The sequence below is a fragment of the Bombus fervidus genome, chromosome 3 (assembly GCF_041682495.2).
Source record: "Bombus fervidus isolate BK054 chromosome 3, iyBomFerv1, whole genome shotgun sequence".
Lineage (NCBI taxonomy): Eukaryota > Metazoa > Arthropoda > Insecta > Hymenoptera > Apidae > Bombus > Bombus fervidus.
This window is the reverse complement of record NC_091519.1, coordinates 17,779,457-17,803,675: the sequence shown is the minus strand read 5'-3', so window position 1 is coordinate 17,803,675 and position 24,219 is coordinate 17,779,457. Positions and strand designations below refer to the sequence as shown.

At 43.5% G+C, this 24,219-nt stretch overlaps 2 protein-coding genes across 2 annotated transcripts; both read left to right on the top strand.

Moving 5' to 3' along the window:
- The first annotated feature begins 951 nt into the window (after positions 1–951).
- On the top strand, positions 952–15,151 carry Cdk5alpha (Cdk5 activator-like protein). Its single transcript, XM_072000515.1, has 4 exons — positions 952–3,278; positions 4,048–4,290; positions 14,484–14,780; positions 14,919–15,151. Exons 1-4 carry the CDS (start codon positions 2,832–2,834, stop codon positions 15,012–15,014), a joined length of 1,083 nt encoding a protein of 360 aa, XP_071856616.1. The 5' UTR covers positions 952–2,831; the 3' UTR covers positions 15,015–15,151.
- A 1,995-nt stretch (positions 15,152–17,146) lies between these two features.
- On the top strand, positions 17,147–23,963 carry LOC139985790 (uncharacterized). The gene is made up of 3 exons (XM_072000517.1): positions 17,147–23,329; positions 23,430–23,581; positions 23,650–23,963. The coding sequence occupies exons 1-3, from the start codon at positions 23,141–23,143 to the stop codon at positions 23,918–23,920; spliced, it is 612 nt and encodes a 203-aa protein (XP_071856618.1). The 5' UTR covers positions 17,147–23,140; the 3' UTR covers positions 23,921–23,963.
- Positions 23,964–24,219: the final 256 nt, after the last annotated feature.

The window sequence follows — 24,219 nt, the reverse complement described above, 5'->3', positions numbered from 1 at the left end:
CGAATGCGAAAACGTTCTACTGGGTTTATTAATGCGATTAATGAAAATAAATAAAAAATTGATGACATTAATAAAAATTAATATTATAATAAATTTATTATGCCACACGATCCTGAGAATCAATTACGCTGCTTCGAAAAGCATTTGTTTCTGACGAATGTTTAGCGAATGGTTCTAGAAAATTCTTAATAGTTAAGGCATATTGACCGTTGTATTAAGAATTTTCTCTTTATAAATTTCTTAGATCTCTTTCTTCTTCGTGAATCTCGTCCGAATCTTCGATAGAAAGATATATATATACTCGTGGTACGTAGCACTCGCAGCGAGCATAAAATCGTTCTCATCGATCATTACGATCAATCTAATCCGCTTCTAAAGCATTGACGCGTTCGTATCGAAACACCTCGAAAACCGCATGAAAGGAGAGCGTAGAGAGAAGGCAAAGAGTTAAAAAGGCATGAAAGGGTATAGGTATAAAATTGCTCGGCGAGTCGAAAACCGCATAGCGGGAAGCAGCCCCCACTCGGCAATGGCTGTTCTCCGCGAGGTAGAATCTCGACCTACGTTCAGGTCCCGCGGTCGCTTCCGGCCAAACATTCGCGTAAGGGCCGCGGGGCGAGAAGGTGAGGGGCGGTTATTCGTAAATTCGCAAGCAAGCCGGAGGTGGAGAAGCGGGCGTCGCGGCGTCGAAGGAAACGAAAGAAATGTTTGGGCGTATGCGGCGTGGCTAGCCTCTCTTCGTTTCACCTTCGTGGTCCGTACTTCACCCTTCTGTTCGGGGATCCTCGCCGTTCCGTGTGTTCTCTCTTTCCTTCTCCGTGTTCCTTAATCTCCTTATTTCTGTCTCTGTCTTTCCACCCCCGTGAAATCGACGTAGCGCGTTTATCGAACGACTGCGCGCGCACCGATAACAGGGATGGGGCGTGCTACGTGTTGGTTGGTCGTAGAAAGTCTGGCGGTGGACGAACGAACGAACGAACGAACGAACAAACGAGCGAACGAACGAGAGGACCGAACGACGACAACGACGAGGACGAGGACGGTGACGGCGACGTCGGCGAACACGGCAGCCAGCAGACACGAATCGGAGCTCGCCGCGCCACTGGTTCCCCACTAGCTCTGTCAACATACACGCAGCCCTCGCGCGTTGTCAACAGTGACAGGTCGTGTCGCGTGAGCCGTCAAAGTGTTCGACATTCGCCGTCGAGAAGCGTGAATTGCGTCGTTGAACGTTCGTCTGATCGAAGAGGAAACTAGAAGAGAGACGAGGCAATCTGGGATTAAGAGGAAGCTCTCGAACGGTGGATTTTCTCTGGTTGGCCGAGAGGTTCGAGAAAACAGGGTGGTAAACAAAGAAGCGTTCGGGTGGTCCGAGAGTGAACGGCGGAGTGTACGTTCTCGTGGATGATTTGTTATTGGCTGGTATCGATCTATCGGCAAGGAAGATTCGAGCCAATCTACGAAATCGGATCCACGAGAACCGCGTGGAAACAACGGCTGGAAAGTGGTAACCGAGAGTGCGGCGAGAGTGCAGCGAGTGTGCTGGTGAACGGCACGGAAGTTGCGAAGGATCGTGTAAGGGAAGAGAGTTGCCAGAAAAAGGGGTGTACGCGTCCCCCTCGGATCAGACGAAGAGGGAGAACGGAGTAACATATCTGGTGAGGTAATTCGGTGTGTCGCTTCTGTGTTTTCATTCACCCGATTGATCCTCCCTCCGAAAGGCGGAGGGCGGTGAGGCATCGATCGCTCGCCATTTTGCACGTCGACCGACATCTTCTCCACGCATCGACGACATTTTCCCTCGTGACAGGCAGCTCGAGGAGGGAAGTTTTCGCGAACGAAACGACCAACGAAACGATCAAGAAAAGAGTGTGCGCCGACTGTACGATATTTCTTGGTGGACTTGTTGGTTTATCGATCGCGGTTGGTCGTACAACGTTCTTCGAGGTTTTCTCGCGGAGAAGAAAATACGCGATCGCGTTAACGGTAGCTGACGGGACAGACGACGGGAAGAGGGGAGAAGGCGACGAAAACAGAGGCGACGAAAAGTTTGATAGGAAGTGCAGGTAAAGGAGGAGACAGGGTCGTTCACGTCGCAGGTAGAAGTCAGCAGGCTGGGAGGTCGGCTGAGCGAGGTGGTGGGTCCCGTCGTGGAGGAGGCCATCGAGCCAGGGGATGCCACCCCGTTGACGGGACCCTCGAGGGAATCCTCGGTTCCTCGAATCCCCCCGCCACCTCCGCACCGCGTTACAACATTGAGACCACCGAGACCTCCGCCCACTACGTCTCAGCAAACACAAGATTCGGGTCATCAGACCCAGGAGCTGAACGAGGACGCTCAGAATTCGGGTCATCAGACCCAGAATCCTGGACAACAGACACAGAGTCCGGAACAGCAGCCGCACGATCCGGATCGTTCGACCCAAAACCCCGCTCATCAGAATCCTGCTCAACAGTTTCAGAAAACGGAACAACATAGTCAAAACCCGGGTCACCAGACTTCGAATCCCGGCCACCAGACTTCGAATCCCGGCCACCAGAGCCAGAATCCCGGCCACCAGAGTCAAAACCCAGGCCATCAAAGTCAAAACCCGGGCCATCCGAGCCAAAACCCAGACCATCAGAATCAGAACCCAGGCCATCACACCCAGAACCCAGGACAGCAGTCGACCAATCCGGGCCAAAATCCTGGACATCCGACTCAAAACGTAAGCCGACAGGGTCAGAATCCCAGTCATCAGGCGACGCAGACGCAGCCACAGCCACAGCCACAGGCACCGTCGCAACAACAACATCAACAACAACAACAACAAGAGAACCGACCCAGCAGCATGGGTACGGTGTTGTCGTTCAGTCCGCGTGACAGACGCGGTTCCGTGTATCCGCCAACGGGACATCAACATCCCGCTGATTTCACGTTGAACAATTTCAATTACGAGCAGTTGAACAATGCGAAGAATCGGGAGAACAAGAGTGGCGTCGCTACAGTGGCGCCGGCGCCGCCCACGAACCATCCGCCTACGAACAATAACTCGTTGCAAAACAACAATATCAATTTGAATAACAACGACAACGCGAGAATTATTTCGGAGAAGAACGCGCTCGAGAAGAACTTGAAGAAGCATTCTTTGTTTATAAACGCGCTTTCGTGGAAACGGTTCAGCACGTCGAACAACAACAAGAAGAAGCTCGACAATAAGAACAAGAATATCGGCTTTAGGCAGCCGCTCGATAACATACCCATCGTCGATAAGAATAAGAACATACAGACGCCTCAGGTGAGCCTTGTTCTTTTTTGTTTTCTTAGTTTTTACCAAAGATATAGAACATCTATGATCGTTCCTACTTAATTACTCATCGATATCAAATTTGCCAAAAATATGTATAGTACCAAATATTCGTACTATATTTGGAAGTATAATTTTATAAATGTCATGCTTTTGGTTTTTCGCGAGACAGTAGTGTTACGAGTTGCGCTTTTGCGCCAATGTTCGCGAAACGTCAAAACGAACGAAGAGCCAATGGCATGACCACCGTCAATCATATCGAAAGCTTAAAATTTTCCAAACGATAGGGAAAAGGAAACGCCGTTGTATAGTTTACGGCACGAAGGTTTACGTGGCGATTGCGGTAAAAGTGGCCCATTTTCGTGCAAATGTCCGCGAATCAGCCTCGAAACTGACTTGGCACTCTCGTGCGAAGAACATCGAAGGTGCTTTGACCCTAGATACGATCGAAACTATATCGATCGCGTCGATGTTTCCCTTCGTCTATTCCACAGACACACACGCGTACTTCTTCCTTCCCTTCGCGAAAAATTTCTCCAAACGCAACATCGCTTATTCAGAGGCGTGTTCAATTTTCATCGTCCGAACTCGTCAAGAATTCCCAGTTGAAAGCGGAAGTCGAGACTCCCCTGTCGATAAGGAATTATTTATCGCTAGCCACGCTGTGAAATCCGCTACTCTCCCTCTGCCTCTCTATGAAAGATAAATCCTCTCCCGCGAGTATTTTTACGAAGATTAATCTCCTATTCTCTTGGAGCAGACGAAACCACCGGCGTCGAACAACAATCATACCACGCACAACCCGACGTGCGAGAAGCTCGTACAGAAGCCTTTACCCCCGAAGCCAAGGAAAACCGTGATTCAAGCCTCGACTTCGGAATTGCTCAAATGCCTCGGCGTCTTCCTTCACAGGAAATGCACTCGTTTAAGAGACTTCCAGGCCGGCGACGCTGTCATGTGGCTGAGGACCGTCGATAGAAGCCTACTGCTTCAAGGCTGGCAGGTGAGTCATTGAAATAATTTTAACGTTATCTCAACGATGCGGCAAGGTAGGCTTACTTCGATCATTCTCTGCAAAGTTTAAGATTGAATTTTAAGATACCGAGACTTAGATGAATAATTCTACCTAACTATATTCTTTATAGTCTTTGTATTCCTTCGATTCCACCTTAGAAACTTATCGTTAGACACTTTGATCGATATGAGAATTAGTTTGCAGGCAAGCAACGCGGTCACACTCGATAACGAAAGCCAACCAATTAACGATAACGCGATAATCAGTATTTATCCCATCGACCGTCCTAGGTACTATCTCGTTAAAGTCCATCGTTGGAATATCGCTCATAACGAGCGAATTAAGCGAGACACCAGGCGATTCAGCCGTTCGGTATCATATTATCGTCGCCATTAACGACTGACGAAAAGCGCGAGAGACGAAAGATTCGATCAGCCTCGATGATCGAGAACAAACTTTTGGTCGCGCAAGATATTTGCCCTGCCAGCTCAGCCAAATCCTCGTCGACATCCGTTTCACATCGACTCGATGTGGAAAGCATTGGGGAAGCGTGGCGAAGAAGAGAGGCGAATGAAAGTGTCGTTCTGCCATTCAGGCGATACGAGATCCGCCACGCGTCTGAACAGTGAGAGCACCCTCGACTCTTTTCCTATCGAAACTCTAACGCTCCTTCCATCGTTCGAAATGCTCCACAGGGTGTATGCATACGCGATAACCCACGGGAATACGTGGCTCCGTAATAAGAGCCGCCGAGGCCGCAGGTTAGTCACAATATGCTACGAAGGGAATTCAACTTTTTCCCTCGGCGAAACACCAGCTTTCATTTAGACAGATCCATATGGTACTTGGCGGCGCAATGAACTATTCGTTGCACACGTACAACGTGGGACACGCGTTCGAGGTACAGAATCGATCGAGCGAACTGCTCGCGATTTCCCTTTGAATTTGTTTCGATTTTGCCGCCAAATCGTGCTTTTATGCTAATATCGTGGCTTATGCAAATGTTATGAACTCGTAACAGGTTAGATTACTCGATCGTTTGGCTTTCAGGTTTTCAACGATAACTTTGACGTATTTCTACTCGTTAACAAACGTTCGCGTACGTGTAGGAAAGCGAGTACTCTGGAACGAAGTTGATTTTCGTGTCTAGTTTGTCGGACATACCATTATCGCGTGTTGCTTCAGACACTCTGAATAGACGAGAATTCCATTTTCGATGTATTGTTGCAAAGTCGATCAACGCGCAAGACGTTGAAAGCGAAAGAAACGCCTCTTTTGTCATTGGAATATCTGGTCGTCGCACGATGAATCGTGGGCAAAGGAATGGAAAAATTATTAGCGATATAGAAGCTGCCTCGATTGTTTCTGCTTTCTAGAATAAAATCTCGGAGAGAATGAAACATAATAGCTGCGAATAACAAATTGGGTCAAGTACAAGCGTATAATTAAACAATACCTTGAATTCAAGACTGCCGCGAATTTATCGTTTTATTTTCGCCCACGAAATCGACACGAACGTTCTCCGATATCTAACCTGCTTTCTACAAGCTGAGGTTTTTCCAGAATCAACATATTCGTTCGTGCGACGTATCTCGTTGTAAGCGACGATTCCTTCCACTGTCCTTTTTCTTTCGCAGCTACGAAGGTCATTATCGATTATCCAGCTTACGAGCTATCACGCAACGTTGCATTAGTTTTTGCGGAAAACCATCGTCAATCTGCCCACGAAAACGATATTTACTCACCCATCGGCAAGTGACTCCTTCTTCGTCATCGGTGACGTTCGCGTCCCTCCTATCTTAGGCACAATTTCATCGCGTTCACGCGAATCGGATAATTACCACCGATTACGTAAAAACATACTTCCACGCTTTCTTGCTGTATCCAACGTTCGAACAACCTATTTGTCTTTTTTAAAAAAACTTCATGCTCATTTTTTATTGCTTATGAGTTTCAAAAATTCTCCAGATCTTAACCGGTTATTCGATTACCTGACAGTTCCTTAATCAGAATTTTCAATTAGCCGGGTTTTAATCCTTGCGAATACGAATACGAGAAACTTTGATTTTTAAATATTCTAACGTGTGAGACTATACGATACTAAACGATTTCCTACGCTGATAAGTTTGTCGCGTTTATGGCGCACGCTACCGATAAAGCCTCCCCCTCGAAACGAATGCAACGGGGGTTCAGTTTATCTTTCCATTCAAAAAATCCTCCATTAACGACATTATCCTAAATGCTCCGCCATGACGTCCTTCCATCGTGGAAGGATGCGTCGATTCTTTTATCGCTGTAAGTCGAACATCGACAGAGAAGAAAGGGAACGGTGGAGGAATAGCTCGAGTCTTCTAAAGTTGAACTATCTATATTCGGAACAGGAGAGATTCGACTGAAATATTGATATGCTCGTGGCGTTAATCCAGTTTCGAAGGTTCGATCGAAATGCGACATTTCCATCGGCACGCGGCCGCGCGTTTCCAATTGTTAATATCGATCTTTAGATTCATCCCTGAAACGTCGCGCCAACAACAATCGAGAAATTATCTTTTTTATTTCCTTTCTTCTGATCATAATGCATTAAGCATTCATAAAGTGTACTGTACATGGTAATTTGCAAGTATACAAATATATATATACAAAAACTTGATTTATTGTCTTAGCTTGTGCATTTTTGCATCCATAAATCTTCTATAAACGCGTGAATATCCACAGTCTGGTCTATGTCTTTTTAATTTCGAGCGACATTGTTCGAAATGCCGGCGAAAGTCAATGGAAACCTTCGCGCAGCTTTGTTCGTAGAATTCTTGCGAAGAAACGCGGAAAACAATCCCCTTTTAGCATCTATCGAGGAGCTATCTGTGCAAAAGTCACGAGTATGCGGTATTCCACGATGACGTTCGAGAGGGAAAGTAACATCGATATAAACGTGTAGTCACGCACACGTCGATTCGTAATAAGGGTAGCATGGAGCTCATCCACGTGCGTGTGTTTATTCGTCTGAACGAGTGTACAACGTAGATAAATATACACAGAGTCGCGGCTTTCGCTGTCAAAGGATCTCTTTAGCGATCGCCGTTACCCTGTTTTTCAACCCCAAATCCTACTAGCCCTTACTGGAACGTTAAGCACTCGCGTCGGCCCCTGCTACGAGTATTCAATTTCCTGGCCGCTTTTCCTCCGCGTTTGATATCGCGAATCTGCCTACGTGACATCACACACCTATAAAATCCACCAGAATTATCAGCGGAATAATTATTTTTAGCGCGATACTCGGCCGTTACGTTATCATCCACCCTTTTTCCGTCACCTACTTTCCTCCGCGGGCTCTCTATAATAAACTGACTAAAATCCTTTTATAGCTAGGCTCGACGCTTTTCTCCATTCCCTAGTTCATCTCCCATGCGGCACTAATTCGCACGTACTACGCGTACAGCGCGTATATATGTTGCTTTTTTTTTCTTCTCGGCCAGAAATTGGAACGCCGCGCGGTTAATTATAAAGAACGGTCGCGAATCGATAGGGGGGAGGGGAGTATCGAAGAGGGTGGTTAAGGCGCCGCGGAAAAAAAATGTGTGCAGCAATGTGAAGCATCGGGAAAACTGCGTGCAAGGGTGGGGGTGGAGGGTCACGTGCGTGGAGCGGCAACGTTGCAGAGCCACCCCTTAACCAGCGCCGTGTGGAAATATGCGGGGGACCTCGCTGCTGGGGACGTTCACCCTTCGGTTTTAATTGCAACGGGGAGACGACCTCTTCCCCGAACCCCAGAGCTTCTTACCCTCGAAAGAAGAAGCTTCCAGCCAAGGGAAAGGGGATTACTTAAAAAAATTGCAGCTTTCGTCAGCCGTTTGCCAGCGTACCATTGGTTTATCGACACGATGCAACCACGTTACCCTACTTTCGGAAACTAGGATGTTTGGGGAGGAAATGTCTGCAGCAAGGGACGTCGAAGAAGCTTACAGCTTCCTTGATAAAGTAGTCGGTGTGTAGATTCAAAGATTAGGATTTGGCGTGTCGTTGAAAGTTGCTCGTTAGGGGTGAACTCCAACTCGAACAGAGAAGTTTTATAGTTGGAGTAGAACAGGGTGAAGCAAGCTTATTGCTGGATGTTGGACGGATCGTGGCTGCATCGAATTATCGAAAGCCCAGCTAGTGTTACGTAAAAGTTGCCTTTATCGATTCCTCGCTGCGAAACCGAATCACTACTATTATTAAATATCGGACAAAAATTTCTTTTATCCGTTAGGGCTGGAAAATCGTTCGTCTATAAAAAATGTTTGCCCTAAATATATTTTTATTTATACGTAAACGAACATCAGGTAAACGGTTCGTAGTATCGAGAAAATATTTTAAAAAGGGAATGGGTAAAGCTTACTTTGTTACTTTCTCTGAAAATAATTTATGATGAAGATGTTACTCCCGTTCATTCTTGTCAGGAAAGTTCAGAAATCGGGCGTTTCACAAGGACGATCGTTGCATACTTAATTAGTCGTGATTCGTGGTGACTTTGACGCAAGTAGGGCAATCAGATGCCCTGAATAATTTTCCATCGTGCTTTCTGCCACTTTTACTTCCAGATGCCACTTAATTCGACGTTAAGTGGCGCGCATAACAACGACGATCATCGAAGCGACGACTGTAATGGCGAGATATACACTTTCTGAGAAGTTGCACTGCTCGTACGAAACAGAGCGAAAAAAAGCAAAAGCTCGTCAATTATTGGAGAACAGCGGTAGATGATATTTATACTTTTTAATTTTAAAGTTGTTATTCCATTTTTTAACGAGGCAGTGATATTTGGATTTTTCTCGGCGTTGCTTTGTATACGTAATGTAGAAATAAAATAATGCGAAAGCACGCTCTTTTCACTCTGAGGTTTCTACTCGGCGACGAAGAACCGCAAATCGATCGTGCACGTGCTCAAATCTAATCAGTCAAGGGTGACACATGCAGTCCGCCCTAGAAACACACTCACAGCGAGGGCGTCGACAGATTTCGCACACTTGACACGATCAGTGGTAAAATTGATGTTTTCGCAGAACACAGAAAGAAGAACAGCGTAAAAGGAAACGAATTATCATCGATACAATTATGTTCATTTATCCTTTGTTCCACCAGAATGACGATTTCACGATGATTCTCGAAAAGTACGCTAACTACGCTAATGTCGTCCTTCCAAAAAGATTATATAAAATTTATTCGTAATTCTACTTAACAAGGAACTTTCGAAGCTTACGATCGGAATATTCCATGTCTCATGATTAGGTAATCGAGTTTGTTTTATTTGTTGCAACAACGTTCCCGTGTCGAGTCGCATAATCTTCGTTCAGCGAGAACGTTTTGCCAAACACTTTGTTCAGCACGCAGCGTGGTCGTTCGATTTTTCGAAAAGGTTCGATCGCCATTCTAACAAGATAGATTCCGATCTCGACCGATCAACGCCGATTTTATATCGATTTAATCCACTTTTCCCGACGTGTTTGTTGGTTGAGAAAAAGCACGTGACTCGAGAGCAAGTGTGACGATCGTGAAATACCGAAGCAGGAGCAACACGTAGATCGTTTAAGTTAGAACGTTAATCCACTTTGTCTAGACGGTAAATAGAAGAAGCTTGAACGTCATTGCGGAGAATCTCGTTAAAGGGAAACCATATGCCGATGCAATCGTTTTTCGTGTTCACAATGTGGCTGGATTGTGACGACAAAGGGAAAGCGCACGTGTAAGATAGCCTATCTTATTCTTTGTCAACAGGAAGCCAAATAAACCGATTCCGGATTCCACGGTATCACGATAGGTAATCGCTCGTCCATCATGCGCCCACGTGCTTAATTATCCTTGGATTATCTTTCCGTATGCAACGCGTGCACGATCGCGATCATATGGTATGTGAAGCTTCTCAAAAGCCAAATTGGTCGACTGCGCGTTTTATTAAAACGGCTGCGATAAATAAATAAATGCGATAAATAAACGACTTACTTCCACACGTACATTTATCGCAAAAACATAACACGAGATGTAGGAAATTGCAAGATAAATTTAAAAACGTAATATATGATCGTTCGTTAAGTATTTACTATAAGTATTTTTTTAAGTCGTAAGAAATTAAAAAATAAGGGACGAACGAAAGAAAACCGATTCCTGAGTTTTAGAAACTCGTCCGATAACTGAACGAGTGTTACTTAATATTCGCTGTCCAAATATTGTCCAGAGACGGTATCGAATTCAATTATACCGAAGAGAGTGATGGCTCGAGTACGTTGTAACATCAAAGAGACACTTTCGTGCGGATGAGTGCGACCTCGAGTTGATTGGAGTTAAAAGCGTGTACCTGGTCGGGTTCTGGTCAGTCGAATTAAAGGTCCGTCACAGACTCGTATGTACAGAGTCTCGAAAATTCAATTAGAACCGTTGAATCTTCGATAAGCTGATGAAAAACGCGGTTGCAGAGGTCCGTGTATGGATGCAGGCCGCTCACCCCAAGAGAATATCGACCGAGGGAACGAATATACCAGGCGGGCCGTGTGCTCCGTCGGCTCTGTATCGCCGTTTTTCTACCCTCGAAGGCTTTACCACAGAGCCACGTTATACCCGAGCAGGTGAGCTCTGTGAACCGACCAAGACACGCGGAAACTCCACGGATACGTATCGAGTACATGCCACGGTGAGGTCTTTATTTTAAAAATAAATCGCACCTCCTTTGCCGTGCCATCGTGTTCTCCCCGTGTTCAGCTCCGATACAGGCTGCCAATTAATATCGAAAGTTATTATCTGTCCTGAAAAAACAGAAATAGCCGGGCTAATAATACGTCGAAGCGCGATGTTTTGTAACTTAGCTGGCCTTTTTCCTCCTTTTTTACAAGTTCGCGCGATAAACCTCCTTCCTTTTCGCTAAATATCGATCGGTTTCCTTTCCTTCCTTTTGCGGGCTACTTTCCTCTAGTTCTTTGCTTTCTTTTCGCCATTCGCTCGGATCTTCTTCCTTTCTTCCTTTGTAACGCGCGCCACGATATCGTTAACGCGACCGCAAAGCTCCGGATTCTGTTACGATAGTTACGGTTATCACTCGTGGCACACTTCCTGGATCCACCTGTTACGATTCAAGCAAACATTCCTGCCTTCTATAGCCTCCGAAGCGATCTTCCGCTCGGTGGATCTTCTAACATTAAGAGAAACTCTGGCACGACGAGAATCGTGCTTTTCATCTACCGCGACATACGACTACGTACAGTCTCGTTTATAAGTATTAAAACACTTACAGTAAATAGAACGTACCCCCAAAAAAATGTAAGACCTTTGCAAGCTTCTTCCGCGTATTCTGAATTTTATCCTAACTCTGATCGACCAATCGTTTTCTTCGTAATATCGCTCACATTCGTTATATTATCGCGTTTTGCACGAGTTATCAGTAAATATTGTAATACTTGTGAAAGGGTGGGGGGAGCGTATGTATCTAGTAGAAGCACCGACGTCTCCGAGTATCGTGACACGTCAGAGCTGTTCGTTGGCATTGAGCCGTGTACCAACGCTTTGTGCCGCGTAACGCACGCGTTTAACACGCTTAACGAGAAGGCGACGATGACGATGGTGCAACAACCGGCTGGGCGACAACGCGCTGGCAAAATCGCTGCTATCCAAGAGGAAACGCGTAGTATCGGGAGCATCGATCCTGTCAGGTCACCGCGGGGTCTCACTGCCGGTGCATCCATATGTGCATGAAACCACCTCCCTATACGCCGTTGAACCCTCGCCGATTGAAAGAACCGCCTCGCCTATGATCACCACCGTACGTTTTAATTATCACAAAGCATTCGTTGTAATTGGAGAACTACGAGAGTGGGGCTGGAGATTGCTTCAAGGGTCAAAGACTCGCTCCGCTTTGAATATGAAATCGACGACGTGTGTGTAGGTGTATAGTAGATAAATATACATGTGTGTATAGAGCGTTCTAGTAATAGTTTCTACCGACTTATTTTTTCGCGTAGTATCATTTCCTTCTCGATAATACTACAATTACTATAACGCTCTGTGTATACCTGTATGTACGATAGATACTTAGATCAAACGCATAGAAAGTACCGAAATTCGATTGATTTTGAAAGAGGTTTGCACGACATTCGAGACACTTATTTAATTAATATCTTTCTCTCTAAATGTTTCAACGCTGTCTGGTATTCGAGACAGCGATTGTAACGATCTGAGTTTAGCTTTCTTATAGCTTTCGTATAATATATCAACTATACTTACGTATTACAGCGATAATATTGACGCAAAGAACGTATCGATGAAACGTTAAACGCGTGTGATTTAGTCACCACCGCTTACCTGTGGAATATGGGTGTATTCTGATGGATGTTTGTGTAAATATAGGTATTTACAAGCCACACGTATACGCGTGTTAAACGTAAAACGAATACGAACTGCGCGATTATCGTATACGCGCTGAAGCTAACGAAGAAGTTATATTCCAGTGGTTTAAGCGCACTCGACAAACCAATGCACTTTGGCTTGTGCACTCTGGAACCAAGTCGACCTACGCGCCGCGTCCTAATTCGCTAATGACTCGGAGGACTCGGTTTCTAGAGCAAGGAGAACGCCTTTGGTAAAGGACAGCTGACAAAAGTGGACGATTCCAGCCGCGATCGCTAATATTTAACGCGCTAAGAACAGGAATAGATGTGTAGATCGTGATATGCGATATTAACAACTTCGTTTACGTAAATTGCCTTATGTCTGACGAAGAATCGATTGCCTACAATTTGAATCGTATAGAGTCTGTACACCGATATCTTTTAAAATAATGTCAATTTTCTCTTTATCGGGGTGTAATTGAATATACCAAATGAATTTTCATGTTGCCACTAGCCAGTTTTCGAAAGATGGCCATCTAAATTCAAAAGAATATTGGCTAATGCAATCGACGTTAGGAAAATTTTGCGATGAAGTTTGATGAAATTTTATTTTCATCAGAACAGTCTTCTCATATCCAAAAACTTCCACAACTGACCATAGATGAATCTTCGAAGCTTGAAGATCAAACTTACCACGCAGAACAAACTTTGTTCTCCTTCGCTTCTTAGTTACGCTCTATCTAAATAAATAGGAAACGCGTAATTCCTAAATGTTAGAATTTAATCTTAAAGTTAAGATTAATAATCTGTGGAAGACACAATGTTTATGTTGAAATAATATTCAGTGATATTTATTAAACAGAACTGCAGAACCAAATGTATATAAGCGAATGATATGATCAACAACGTATGGAGATTGTTGATTGTTGACCAGTTACTCTCAGACTAGACTTAGGTAGTGACCCATGCTCCCATGAGCATGACCTGTGTAAGTGTCCTGTTCAAATGCTTGCGCGGGTGTCTGTGTAAGAGTATTTGTGCCTATGCGTGAAATATCGTCGTATTCCAACACTAAAACCTACATATATCACCGAAAAGAGAAATACGAAAGTATCGATAAAATACAAAGTGCACGGAGGCAGAAGTTTTCCGTTTAACAACGACAAACAAATCGGAGAGTGCAGCGACGGGTCTTCGTGGAAACCGCGAAACATCGTTTCCCCGTGGAGGTCACGATGAGAGGAAGACCCTTTGCAATCGAAGTATCGACCGCGGCCGGAGTGCCGAGTGCGACAATGCCGATTGCAATTTCGTAAGCGCGGCACGTAATGCGACACCGCGCGTGAATCATCCCCTTTCTACCGGTGAACGAGTATCGTCTGCCTGCCAAGAAGAAGCACCTCGCTTCACCTGAATGCACGGGGCTGCGCCGGCGGAACAACAATACGTGCGCTCCCCTGCACCAGACATGCATCGAATGTCCGTCTAGCCCTCTATATTCGTAGAAATTCGAATTTACCTTGCTATTTTCGTTGATCGTTGCTTATGATAACTCGTCTGGACATTGATCTTTTTACGTCGAAGCTAAAAGGAAAATAGCAACAATACGTATTTAACGTGCGGGCGATACTCGTTGACTAAGTTAAATACAAATATAAAGAAAAATGTATATATGAGAAAAGACAGGCTTAAGTTAGTGTTGATATGTAGGTGTACATTACGCGTTATGATATTCGTTATTGGTTTAAAAAAAAAAAAAGTGGTGAGCTATATGTATGAAATAACATGGTTGAATGTTTAAAGTTGATATTAATATAGAACGTTTTTCAACAGGATGTCGCATTCATTAATCCCGCCAACGTTGTGTTCATTTATATGCTGGTGAGGGAGCTGGTCGACGGAGACGAAGCGTCCGAGAGGGAACTTCAGGCGACGGTATTAACGTGTCTGTACTTGAGCTACAGCTACATGGGTAACGAGATCAGCTATCCTTTGAAACCGTTCCTCATCGAGGACAGCAAAGACAAGTTCTGGGATAGATGCCTGTTGATCGTCAATCGACTGAGCTCCGAGATGCTGCGGATTAACAGCGAGCCAGGATTCTTCACGGAGGTCTTCACCGAGCTAAAGGTTTGTTATAATTTATATTATTAGTCCGCTCTTTGATACGCACGCGTGCTCTCTAGATGCTCGATCGCGTTAGAATTAAAATTATACTATAAATTTTAATTAAGTTTCGTTTAACCGAGTACGAAATAAATGAAACAGGCTTGTGGAGCTGGCGATCGAGGTAGTCTGCCTGGTACCGGCCTCGAGCGGAGCCTCGTCGTCTCCGGAGTCGCGGTACCCACCAAGGCGGCTTGACGGAGCTACACACACTTGCTGGTGCGCATCGACAGGCACGGCTGCGACGTCACGACACTCTGACGACGGCCGTCGCGACGACGAGGAGCTGCCCCCGCAGCTTGACCCCACAGCATCGACCTCGACCTCGACGTTGCATCGACAGCCTCATCAGCATCATCATCATCATCGATCTAGCCGCGACGATGGAGAGCCGAGCGGACGATGTCCGTCCTGTGGTCAGAGGCGACGCGAAGAGATCTACTATACCATCGAGGATCTGGACGCGATCGAGCCAGCGCCTCTCGAGCCCCAGAGAACGCCAACGTCCCAGAGGACATGCAGCTGTGACACGTCGGTCGACGCGGTAACCGATAGGGATCGTACCGATCTACGCAAGTACCGTAGCATCGATTCTAGATGGACCGACGGTAGCTTCCTCTCTCCGGACGACGCGATCTGGGACCTGAAGAAGCGCACCAGCGAAGGAACCGAGTTTCGATGGGCTCTACACACGTCCAGCACCGATCTGGATCTGGCCAAGAAAACGAGATGCAGCTGCCATAGTCTGACACCGGAGGACAAGAAATCGCACGATATCCAGCGAGGTGATCTCAGAAAGCATCATAGCGCGGAGACGGACAAATGGTCGGTGAAGCCGGATTACTTGCAAACGCCGATGCACGATCTGAGAAAGCACAGCAGCGACGACACCAGAATGGCCAGGGAAGCCAGGTGGCTTCAAGTTCCGGAGGTGTTGCCAAATCCAAAACCGAGGTGCACTTGTCCGAAGTCGAAGATCTTGGCACCTTCGCCGCCGTCGGAACCCAAGGAACCGCCTGAACCGGAGAAACCGACGATACAGGAGCCGGAAAAGAAACTGTATCATTCTACGTCGTTGACGGTGGAACGTAAGGAAGAGCGGACTGTGCAGCTAGTGGCGGAGAGGCCGGAACTGAAGAAACACGCCAGCGAAGATACAAGGCTAGTGAAGACCGAGAGGGTCAGGGAGAGACCGAAGCTGGAAAGATCTCACGCGAGAGTCGACAGCCAAACATCGAAAAAATGGGGCGTGAAGGAGAAAGTGAGTAGCCCCGACGAAGGGAAAAAGATTCGATCCAGGTGGGCGATGAAACCGCACTTCTCTTTGCCCGTCGAGAAGAAGGACTCGAAATGGAGGAGTCAAGACTCCACGGAAGGGTTCAAGAGCAAGAGCTTGAAGGAACGGCCAAAGTACAGTATTCGAAGGAGCATGTCACCAGAGCCGGATCCTCGACAGATGTCCAAACTGGATAACAGAATCGTTCGAAGATTAATCTCTCCAGAGATCACGATCACGAACGCGAAGTGGGCTCCGTACGAGGACGCTTCTCCTCTGCCGACGGTCGGGATCAAAAAACGGGAGCCGAAGCACATCAGCGAGATCAAGTGGACTCCTTACGATGGTTCACCGACGGAGGTTGGTGGCGGTAGTTTCGCGGTTCAAGAGCCGGAAGAACCCAAGTCTTGGTCGCCCTTCCACAACGTAACGCCTACGCATCATCCACCTCCAGAGGCGACTCCCTGTAGAAGCGACGACGAGGACTTTCGATGGAGAATTCTTAACCAAGTCTCCGCGTTTCCTATCTATCAAGGCGGCTGGAAGGACGAATCTCCAGAAAGAACTCCACCTAAAAGAATACAGTCTCCGGTAGATCTGTCTCCGCCAATTTGGTCTCCCCAGGTTCCTGTCACTCCCGTGAAGAGACAGAGATCGCAACAACAACAATACTCTCCGCAGCCTGTTCACAGGAAGAGTATCGTGAAGAGTCGTGGCTTGTCGAAGAAAAAGGCTCTAAGGGCTAGATCAGAGAGTAGTCATCAGAGCGAGGACAGATTGATACCGCCTACTGTGATCGTTCGCGCGGCTAGCGAGGAAGCAAAGGGCCGTCAGAGGCCGCAGTTGATGAGATCGAAAGCTTTGTTAGAGGTTCCCGTGACGATGGGGATTACCAAGAGATCGTTAAGCGAGGAGGTGCCCCGAATGCGTGCTCGTGAACGGGCACGTGCTCCTAATAGAGCTCGCAGCGAGGAGGTGCCCCAATACGAGGACCCGTGGTTTACTAACGACAGGTTAGCTGAAACGACCGAGTTGCGGGAATACGTGACGACGGTTTAAGTGGGGACGGTAGAAACGGTTGACGGTACTCGAAATCGAAGCGAAGGTATTTTATAATTAATTTCGTCCCTCACTTTCGTCTATATGATGGAAAGGAGGGGTGGCGTTTCTCATAGTTAGCCCGCTTAGATATTTTGTACCGGTGTAGAAAAAAGAGAACGTTAAAGAGAAATTTGCGTGCAACTGCGATGACAAGGTTATTTCCGTCTCTGCCATTCACTTTGTTCAATTGCTGCTTCTGCTTCACTCATCGTCGACGCGTGATAGATGAGTAGCTAGGAATCGTACTGAGACCGTGGATTCATGAGAGCGAACGAACAAGGTGAGGAAGAAATTTACGAACACCGTAAACGATATATAGTTACCATTGAAGAGGAGCGAAAGAACGAGAAGATAAAGATGACGCGAGAACGAGAATCTCGTGACGGCTATCCACGCTGGCGCAATTCCACATCGTTGGCCTACGAAACGAAGACTACGGATCGAAAATTTCGAGCATATACCGAAAGAAAACGGTTGAAGTAGTAGTAGTTGAAAAGTCAACGATTCTTTCTATAAAAAAGAAAAAACAAGAAAAAAGTAAAAAAGAGATGTTAAAAACTGAGCGAATACACAAAGGTCGAGGCGAGGGGTCAAGTCAAGGACTTGGACCAAACCAAGTTCGCGTCACAACGCTTGGAAATACTCAAAACGAACAAACCAGAAATCATGGTAGCCCTCGTGTGAGCGCTCTTCTGATAAACGAAAAACGATTTTTCGGCTCAATAATACTGAACTTTTTCAGCAACACTGAGCACCGAAAAGTACAGCTCGACGCGTTAACGGTCGAACGTAATATTCGATTAAATGGTACATCCGACATAACGATAATAATACGAGCTTAGATGTTTAAGTATAGTTGATATAAATATCGAATATAAAGGAGAATGGAAAGGCGAGTTACAAAAACTATGCGGTTTGCGTGTTGCTGATGAAAGAGCAGGCAGATCGAATACGAGAAAAGGATCGTAGGATAATCGAATGGAAAGGAAGACGAAACGAAACGAAACGAAACGAAACGAACGATACGATTAAAGTGCACTGTGAGGATTATACGAGTAAATCGGTCTCGTGCCAAGAACGAGACGAGAGTATAAAAGTTCGTTCGGTGAGTCGTCGGGGCTCGACGAGAAGGACACCTTTGTTACATATTCCTTTCTGTTTTCGCGAATAAGAATAAAAATCGCGTCAACGACTCGTCGTCGTATAGTGAAAATAGTGGATCCCTCAGGGTCTCGGATGGATCGATTCGCGAATGCATAATACGCATAATTAAGTTCATACATGAAGTAAAGTAAAAAAGAAACGTAATAAAGGGGCCGCTGTTTGACAGCTGAGCTAAACGATATTTAGCAGCCCCTATGTGCCGGCGCGTGCAATATTAATTAGGATTATATTTACAGTTCATTGAATAGCCACTTAAGGATGGGGTACTAAGATTAAGCGAAACAAAAACGCAACTAATCCACGTTATCGACGGCTGCACGTACTTATTAATGACTACGGTATGTTTTTTCAGTAGCGAATCTTTTTCCATTGACTGGTAACCCGTGGAATCGACGAAACTCGCGGTTCGTCGAGGATTTTCGAGTACTGTATACATATTGTAAAACGCATATGCTCTCTGTACACACGTTCGTCGGTCTCTTGCCGGCTTCTTTAGCCGCGATACTCGATCGTTTTAGATTTTTGATATTATTCCAAGGAGATTCAGACGTTTTTCTGACGATACGGAGGAAGCCTCGATTCAAAGTCCATTTTGTATTTCGATTTCAATGTGTCCCCGATCATCCATCGGTCTGTGCTATACCGATTAATCAGTGCTTCGAACGTGTCACATATATTTACACGAACATAAATACAAGAACACTGATACGAGCATTTTATTGACTCGAAGCATTTAACACGTGTGTTACTTTGTTAATCAATTTTTCAAAGTAACACCTATGTTAGCTGTTATGAACAGAGCTGAACATTTTCATGCATCTGACATACATGAACACATACACCACGCGTACACACAGATTTTGTACATATTTTTAATAATGTATAATAACTATAATTCTAAATTACGAGTACCACAGTATCCAACAGCACAGTTGCATAATGCGCGTGATCGTATTATATCGTGTATGCCAAAAGAAGAGAACAAGAAGAAAAAGAGGTAAAGAGAGAAGACGTATTCTGTTAAAGAAAAAAAGAATTTTTGTAGTAACTCGGGACTTCCTCCCAAAGTCTTCGGACTCGAATTTTTTGTTCGATCATTCATTTTCCTCGCGGTTTCTCGATGTCGTCTCGTTTTAAGAACCTGTTGCAAGCAACGTGGAGGTGGTTTTACGTCGCGGGGGTGTGAAGTAAGTTAAATAAGAAAAAAAGAAAAGAAAGATTAGAGTTTCGCGACGGACACTTTAATTCTAACTAATCGCACGAATAGAAATCGGAACTTCCGGATCGATTTCTAAGTTCCGATGCAGACGAGCGTTTTTTATCAGCGCGATATCGCTACAATCATACGTCTTTCTTTGTTCTCTCAATTAACAATAACCAAGCAGACGTAGGATCGCAGTGACATCGCGCGAACAAACGTCGCTCGTTTGTATCGAGCTTTATTCGTCTGGCACTTGACGCTATTGCTATGAAAAAAAAAAAAACAAAAAAACAAAAATTACAAAAAGAAAAGCGTACAGAAAAAGCTCACAGAGATAAAAATTATTTTCTAAAGAATGAAAAAAAAGTGTGAAGTAAGAGAAAAGGAGAGAAAGTGATCGAGAGAAAGTGAGAGAGCGAAAGTATGATAAATTTAAAAAAACTTAAAAAAGATATTTAACGGAAAGGGATTAAATGTCAACGATTTTGCTTGCGCAAGAATCGCGCGAGGAACAAAAGAACGGAACAAAAAAGAAAGAAGAAAAAAAAGATTTAAAAATAAGAAAGCTAAAGAGTTAGACGAATATAATTCCCTTTTTTCTTCCGCGATCTCGTGCTCGTGAATTTTTTCTATGAAAGTGCGGGTGTTTTAAGACGAGATCGAACAAACTACACAAATTGAAAAAAAAAATAGAAAAATACAAAAAATCTACAACAGATACAACAGTATAAGAAAATTAAAAAAAAAAAAGAGAAAATGAGAGATTAAATAATGTCTAAAGTACTGCGCGCCTGATTTTACCGTTGCATAGCGTACGAGAAATTCTCACTTAGGTATTTGTAAGTACCGTTTAAGGGGGTGGGGGGGGCAGTCTGCAGATAATTATACGCCATTAGTTGCATTTGATCGATAATATATTTAATTAGTTGGCAGTTATCCGTGGCTAGCAATCTGTCTTTCTTTCGTCGACTCACGAAGGATTCGTTTGATCTCGAGAAACCGTGACACACCATTTTCTTCGTTCAGAAGTTAAGGATTATTCTAGCGTAAATCGTTAGCGAATAGAGACGCGCTCTTTTTTGAACGCTTCACTTTACATTTCCCCTCGAAGGCTCCAAGGGTTTTTAATGACTCAACACATACACACAGATATCTACGCATACACGCATAAACATATACACGTATACATACACGAATCCAGTCATGTACATACAAACGCATGTGTGTACTTATGTGAGCTATTCCCAGAAGACTATGATCATTTTAGACGTACGAGCCCTATCTCTTGTTTCTATTACTTTCTTATTCTCTCGCTACGTATATTTAAGGACGCCGATGTTGTAGCCGATTAACGATAGCTGATAAATTACGAATATGTACTTTTACGAGACAAAGGCTGTTGTTGCATTTATTGTTTAAAACTCGACGATCGTTCGTAGCTGCACACGAATATGATGTAGTATTTATATAGCGAGCAGGATCCTTTCCCGATCGAGCTTTCTCGAGATCACACGCGAATCTGATTCGCGTGGTCGCCTTTAGAACGAAGCGTATAGATACGTGACGTCGAGAAGGGTCACGATGCGTTTTTCATCGGATACCAGAGCATCGTATACACGAAGGTGTTCCTTTTTGCGTTTGAAATTCCACGTGGATCGTCGTTCTAGACGATTATTTTCGCGAGATGAAAAAAGGCGAAGGAAACGATGCGACGCGATCAGTTCGCCGAATAGGATAGGTTCGAAAGAAAAGAAAGGAAGAAGAAGAAGAAGAAGAGAGGAAGGAGAAAGTAGAAAAGGGACAAAAGAAGGGAAACAGGAAGGAGCCACGCCACTTATATTAAACGTACTATAATAACGCGCTGCATAGCGATTCGTTTCTTCTCGAAGTACACACGTATACATATACATATATAGGTTCTTTCCTTCGTAGTGCATACAATAATTAATTCCGACGTATTCATTGCGTACTGTATAAATGTATACATAGCGTAATGTGTTAATTGCGTAATTATCATTCGGATGGCGGCGATTTTAGCGGTTTCCGTGTGCAGGGGAGCCGCTAAACGCCCGTTACAAAGTGATTCATAACACGTTATTTCTATAAGAAGAAAAGACTCGGGCACGTTAAGATGCTATACAATGTAAAACAAAGAAAAGAAAAAAAGAAAAATAATATTGTATCTGTGCTGCCATTAGCGTTAAAAAGGAGAAAGAAAAAAAAACAAATTAAAAGAACAGACAAAGCCAAAATATTATAGTTAATGAAAAACACGCGGGTATTACGTACATATAAATACGATACACCTACACACGTACACACATTCACATGTTCCACATAGTGGATCATGCATGAAGGTGAGAAAATACATACATATGATGACATATGAAGACCGGTATGTTGTGTATGCAACATACGTTTATCTATATATATAGATATTATACGTATGTTTCATACAAAATATAGGTCTTCGCGAATACAACACGTACATTACATACCCAGCGATATAATTGATAAGTAATTTAATCCCGACAAAAAAGATTCGTTTCGCGGTATGAGAATGATTTTAGGAGCCTTCGTGTTGAATAATTAGCAGTCTCATTCTATGTATCGTATAATCGAGAGATCGAGTGACCGTGATCAGTACGTATATAGCGATAAAATCATTAAATGACAAAAAAAAAAAAATGCAAAATGATGATGAACCTGTTAAAAAAGAATTACGGTTCGTAGTGTGTACTGTATTCGAATGTGATCGATTTGTTACTTATGTCCCCGATTATTGTTACGTTGTGCTTTTTATTATTGCTGATGTATTTATTATTATTATTATTATTATCATCATCATCATCATGTTTATTATGTCTCCGAGAAGTATTATCATCATTGTGAATATTATTAGCTCTATGACTGCGATCATTATTATTGAATATTATTTATTACTATTGCTATTTATTATCATTATTATTACTACTACTATTAAGCGAGCAAGATCGACCGCTCGTTTTTTTTTTTTTCTAGTTGAATTTCTCTAGTCCCAATTAGAGTACTGTCGATACTTAGTCTCCCCCGTCCCCGATGTATTTGATTTTTTGTCAAATAATCCCAAAATGATACCACGCGTTGCAGGACACATAGTTCTTGCGTAATAGAGTGATGCATTACCTGTGCAACAAATGCAGTATACAACCCGTAAATATGAGGTCAATGTTGATTTGTTTAAATAAATGTAAGTTTGAAAACTCATCACGGACGTAATCATTTTTGCATTCATTCTCCCTATGATTCTCTTGCCGATCAAAATGTAATTAGATAAGATGAAATCTATTTTATCAGCATATACATAAAGTGCATGTGCGGTACATTTGAACTTCACATTTGTGATATGTACACATAACATATGTAGTTTACACAGTGCACTTCTGGCTTGTCAAAGTACGTTGAAGATAACGAATATGTCACGTTCCCAGATTAGTATTTGAAGAACTACTATGAAGTAAAGATAACTTTTAAAACGGAATTATTGCCTATTGTACATTGTGTATATAAACGTATAAACATAAAGTATGGCGACGTGTCAAAATGGCCGATCTCAACAAAGAACTAAACGAATATCTTCTTAGTAGTAAAAATGAAAAACAATTCAAAATTACCGTACCTTCGGTGACGATACCGAAAGCGAATATTGGAAAATGGTTCGGTAGAAGCGAAGATGATAAACAAGAAGGAGGATGGATCCAAGGAACACAAAAGGAATGTTGTCCTAGCATGGTTTGTATATACGTTTTAGTATAACCTAACCCTCTAAATATTCTTGAAAAGTCTACATAAAGTCTACAAAAAGTTAACAAATTCCATCTTTCCTCAACAGACAAGAGTACAAAGGCTAGTAGCATATGTTATATGCTTTTCTATGGGTATACTTTGTTTCTGTTTGTCGGCGATTTATATCCCAGTTTTGCTCCTTAAAGCAAGAAAATTTGCACTTCTGTATACATTAGGAAGTGTTTTCTTCCTCTCAAGGTAAGTTGATAAATACGAACGCCACTGTCGGGAATAAAATAAGATTTATATTGAATTAATTTTTATAGCTTTTGCTTCCTTTTTGGTCCATTAAGTTATCTAAAATCATTATTCAGCGCTGAAAAAAGGTGTTTCAGTATGTCCTACTTTGTAACTTTAGTAGGAACACTTTATTGCGCTCTGCATTTACAATCTACTCCACTAACAGTAGTCTGTGCTGTTTTACAATTAATAGCTATGTTATCATTCTTGATAAGTCATATACCAGGAGGAACTAAAGGCCTAATGTTTTTTACGAGAATGTTCAAGTCTTCGGTAAATTCTACATTGCCTGTATGATACTACAATTACTTAGGCATTAAATATATATATGTGAAATCAATATTGTATCTTCAATTTTAATATTTTTTAAAACTCCATATATATGATATTTATATGCGAATCAACGACATGCTATGCTGCATGTTTTTATGTGGACACAACATATATGAAAGACTGACTTATATTAACAAATAATCAGACTTTATATACTATGTATAATAATAATATGTTTATTTGTATTTAAAGGAATGAATCAGTAAAAACACTTTTGTTATAAGAAATAAAAAATAAAAGTTGTTATATATATAAATTAGTTA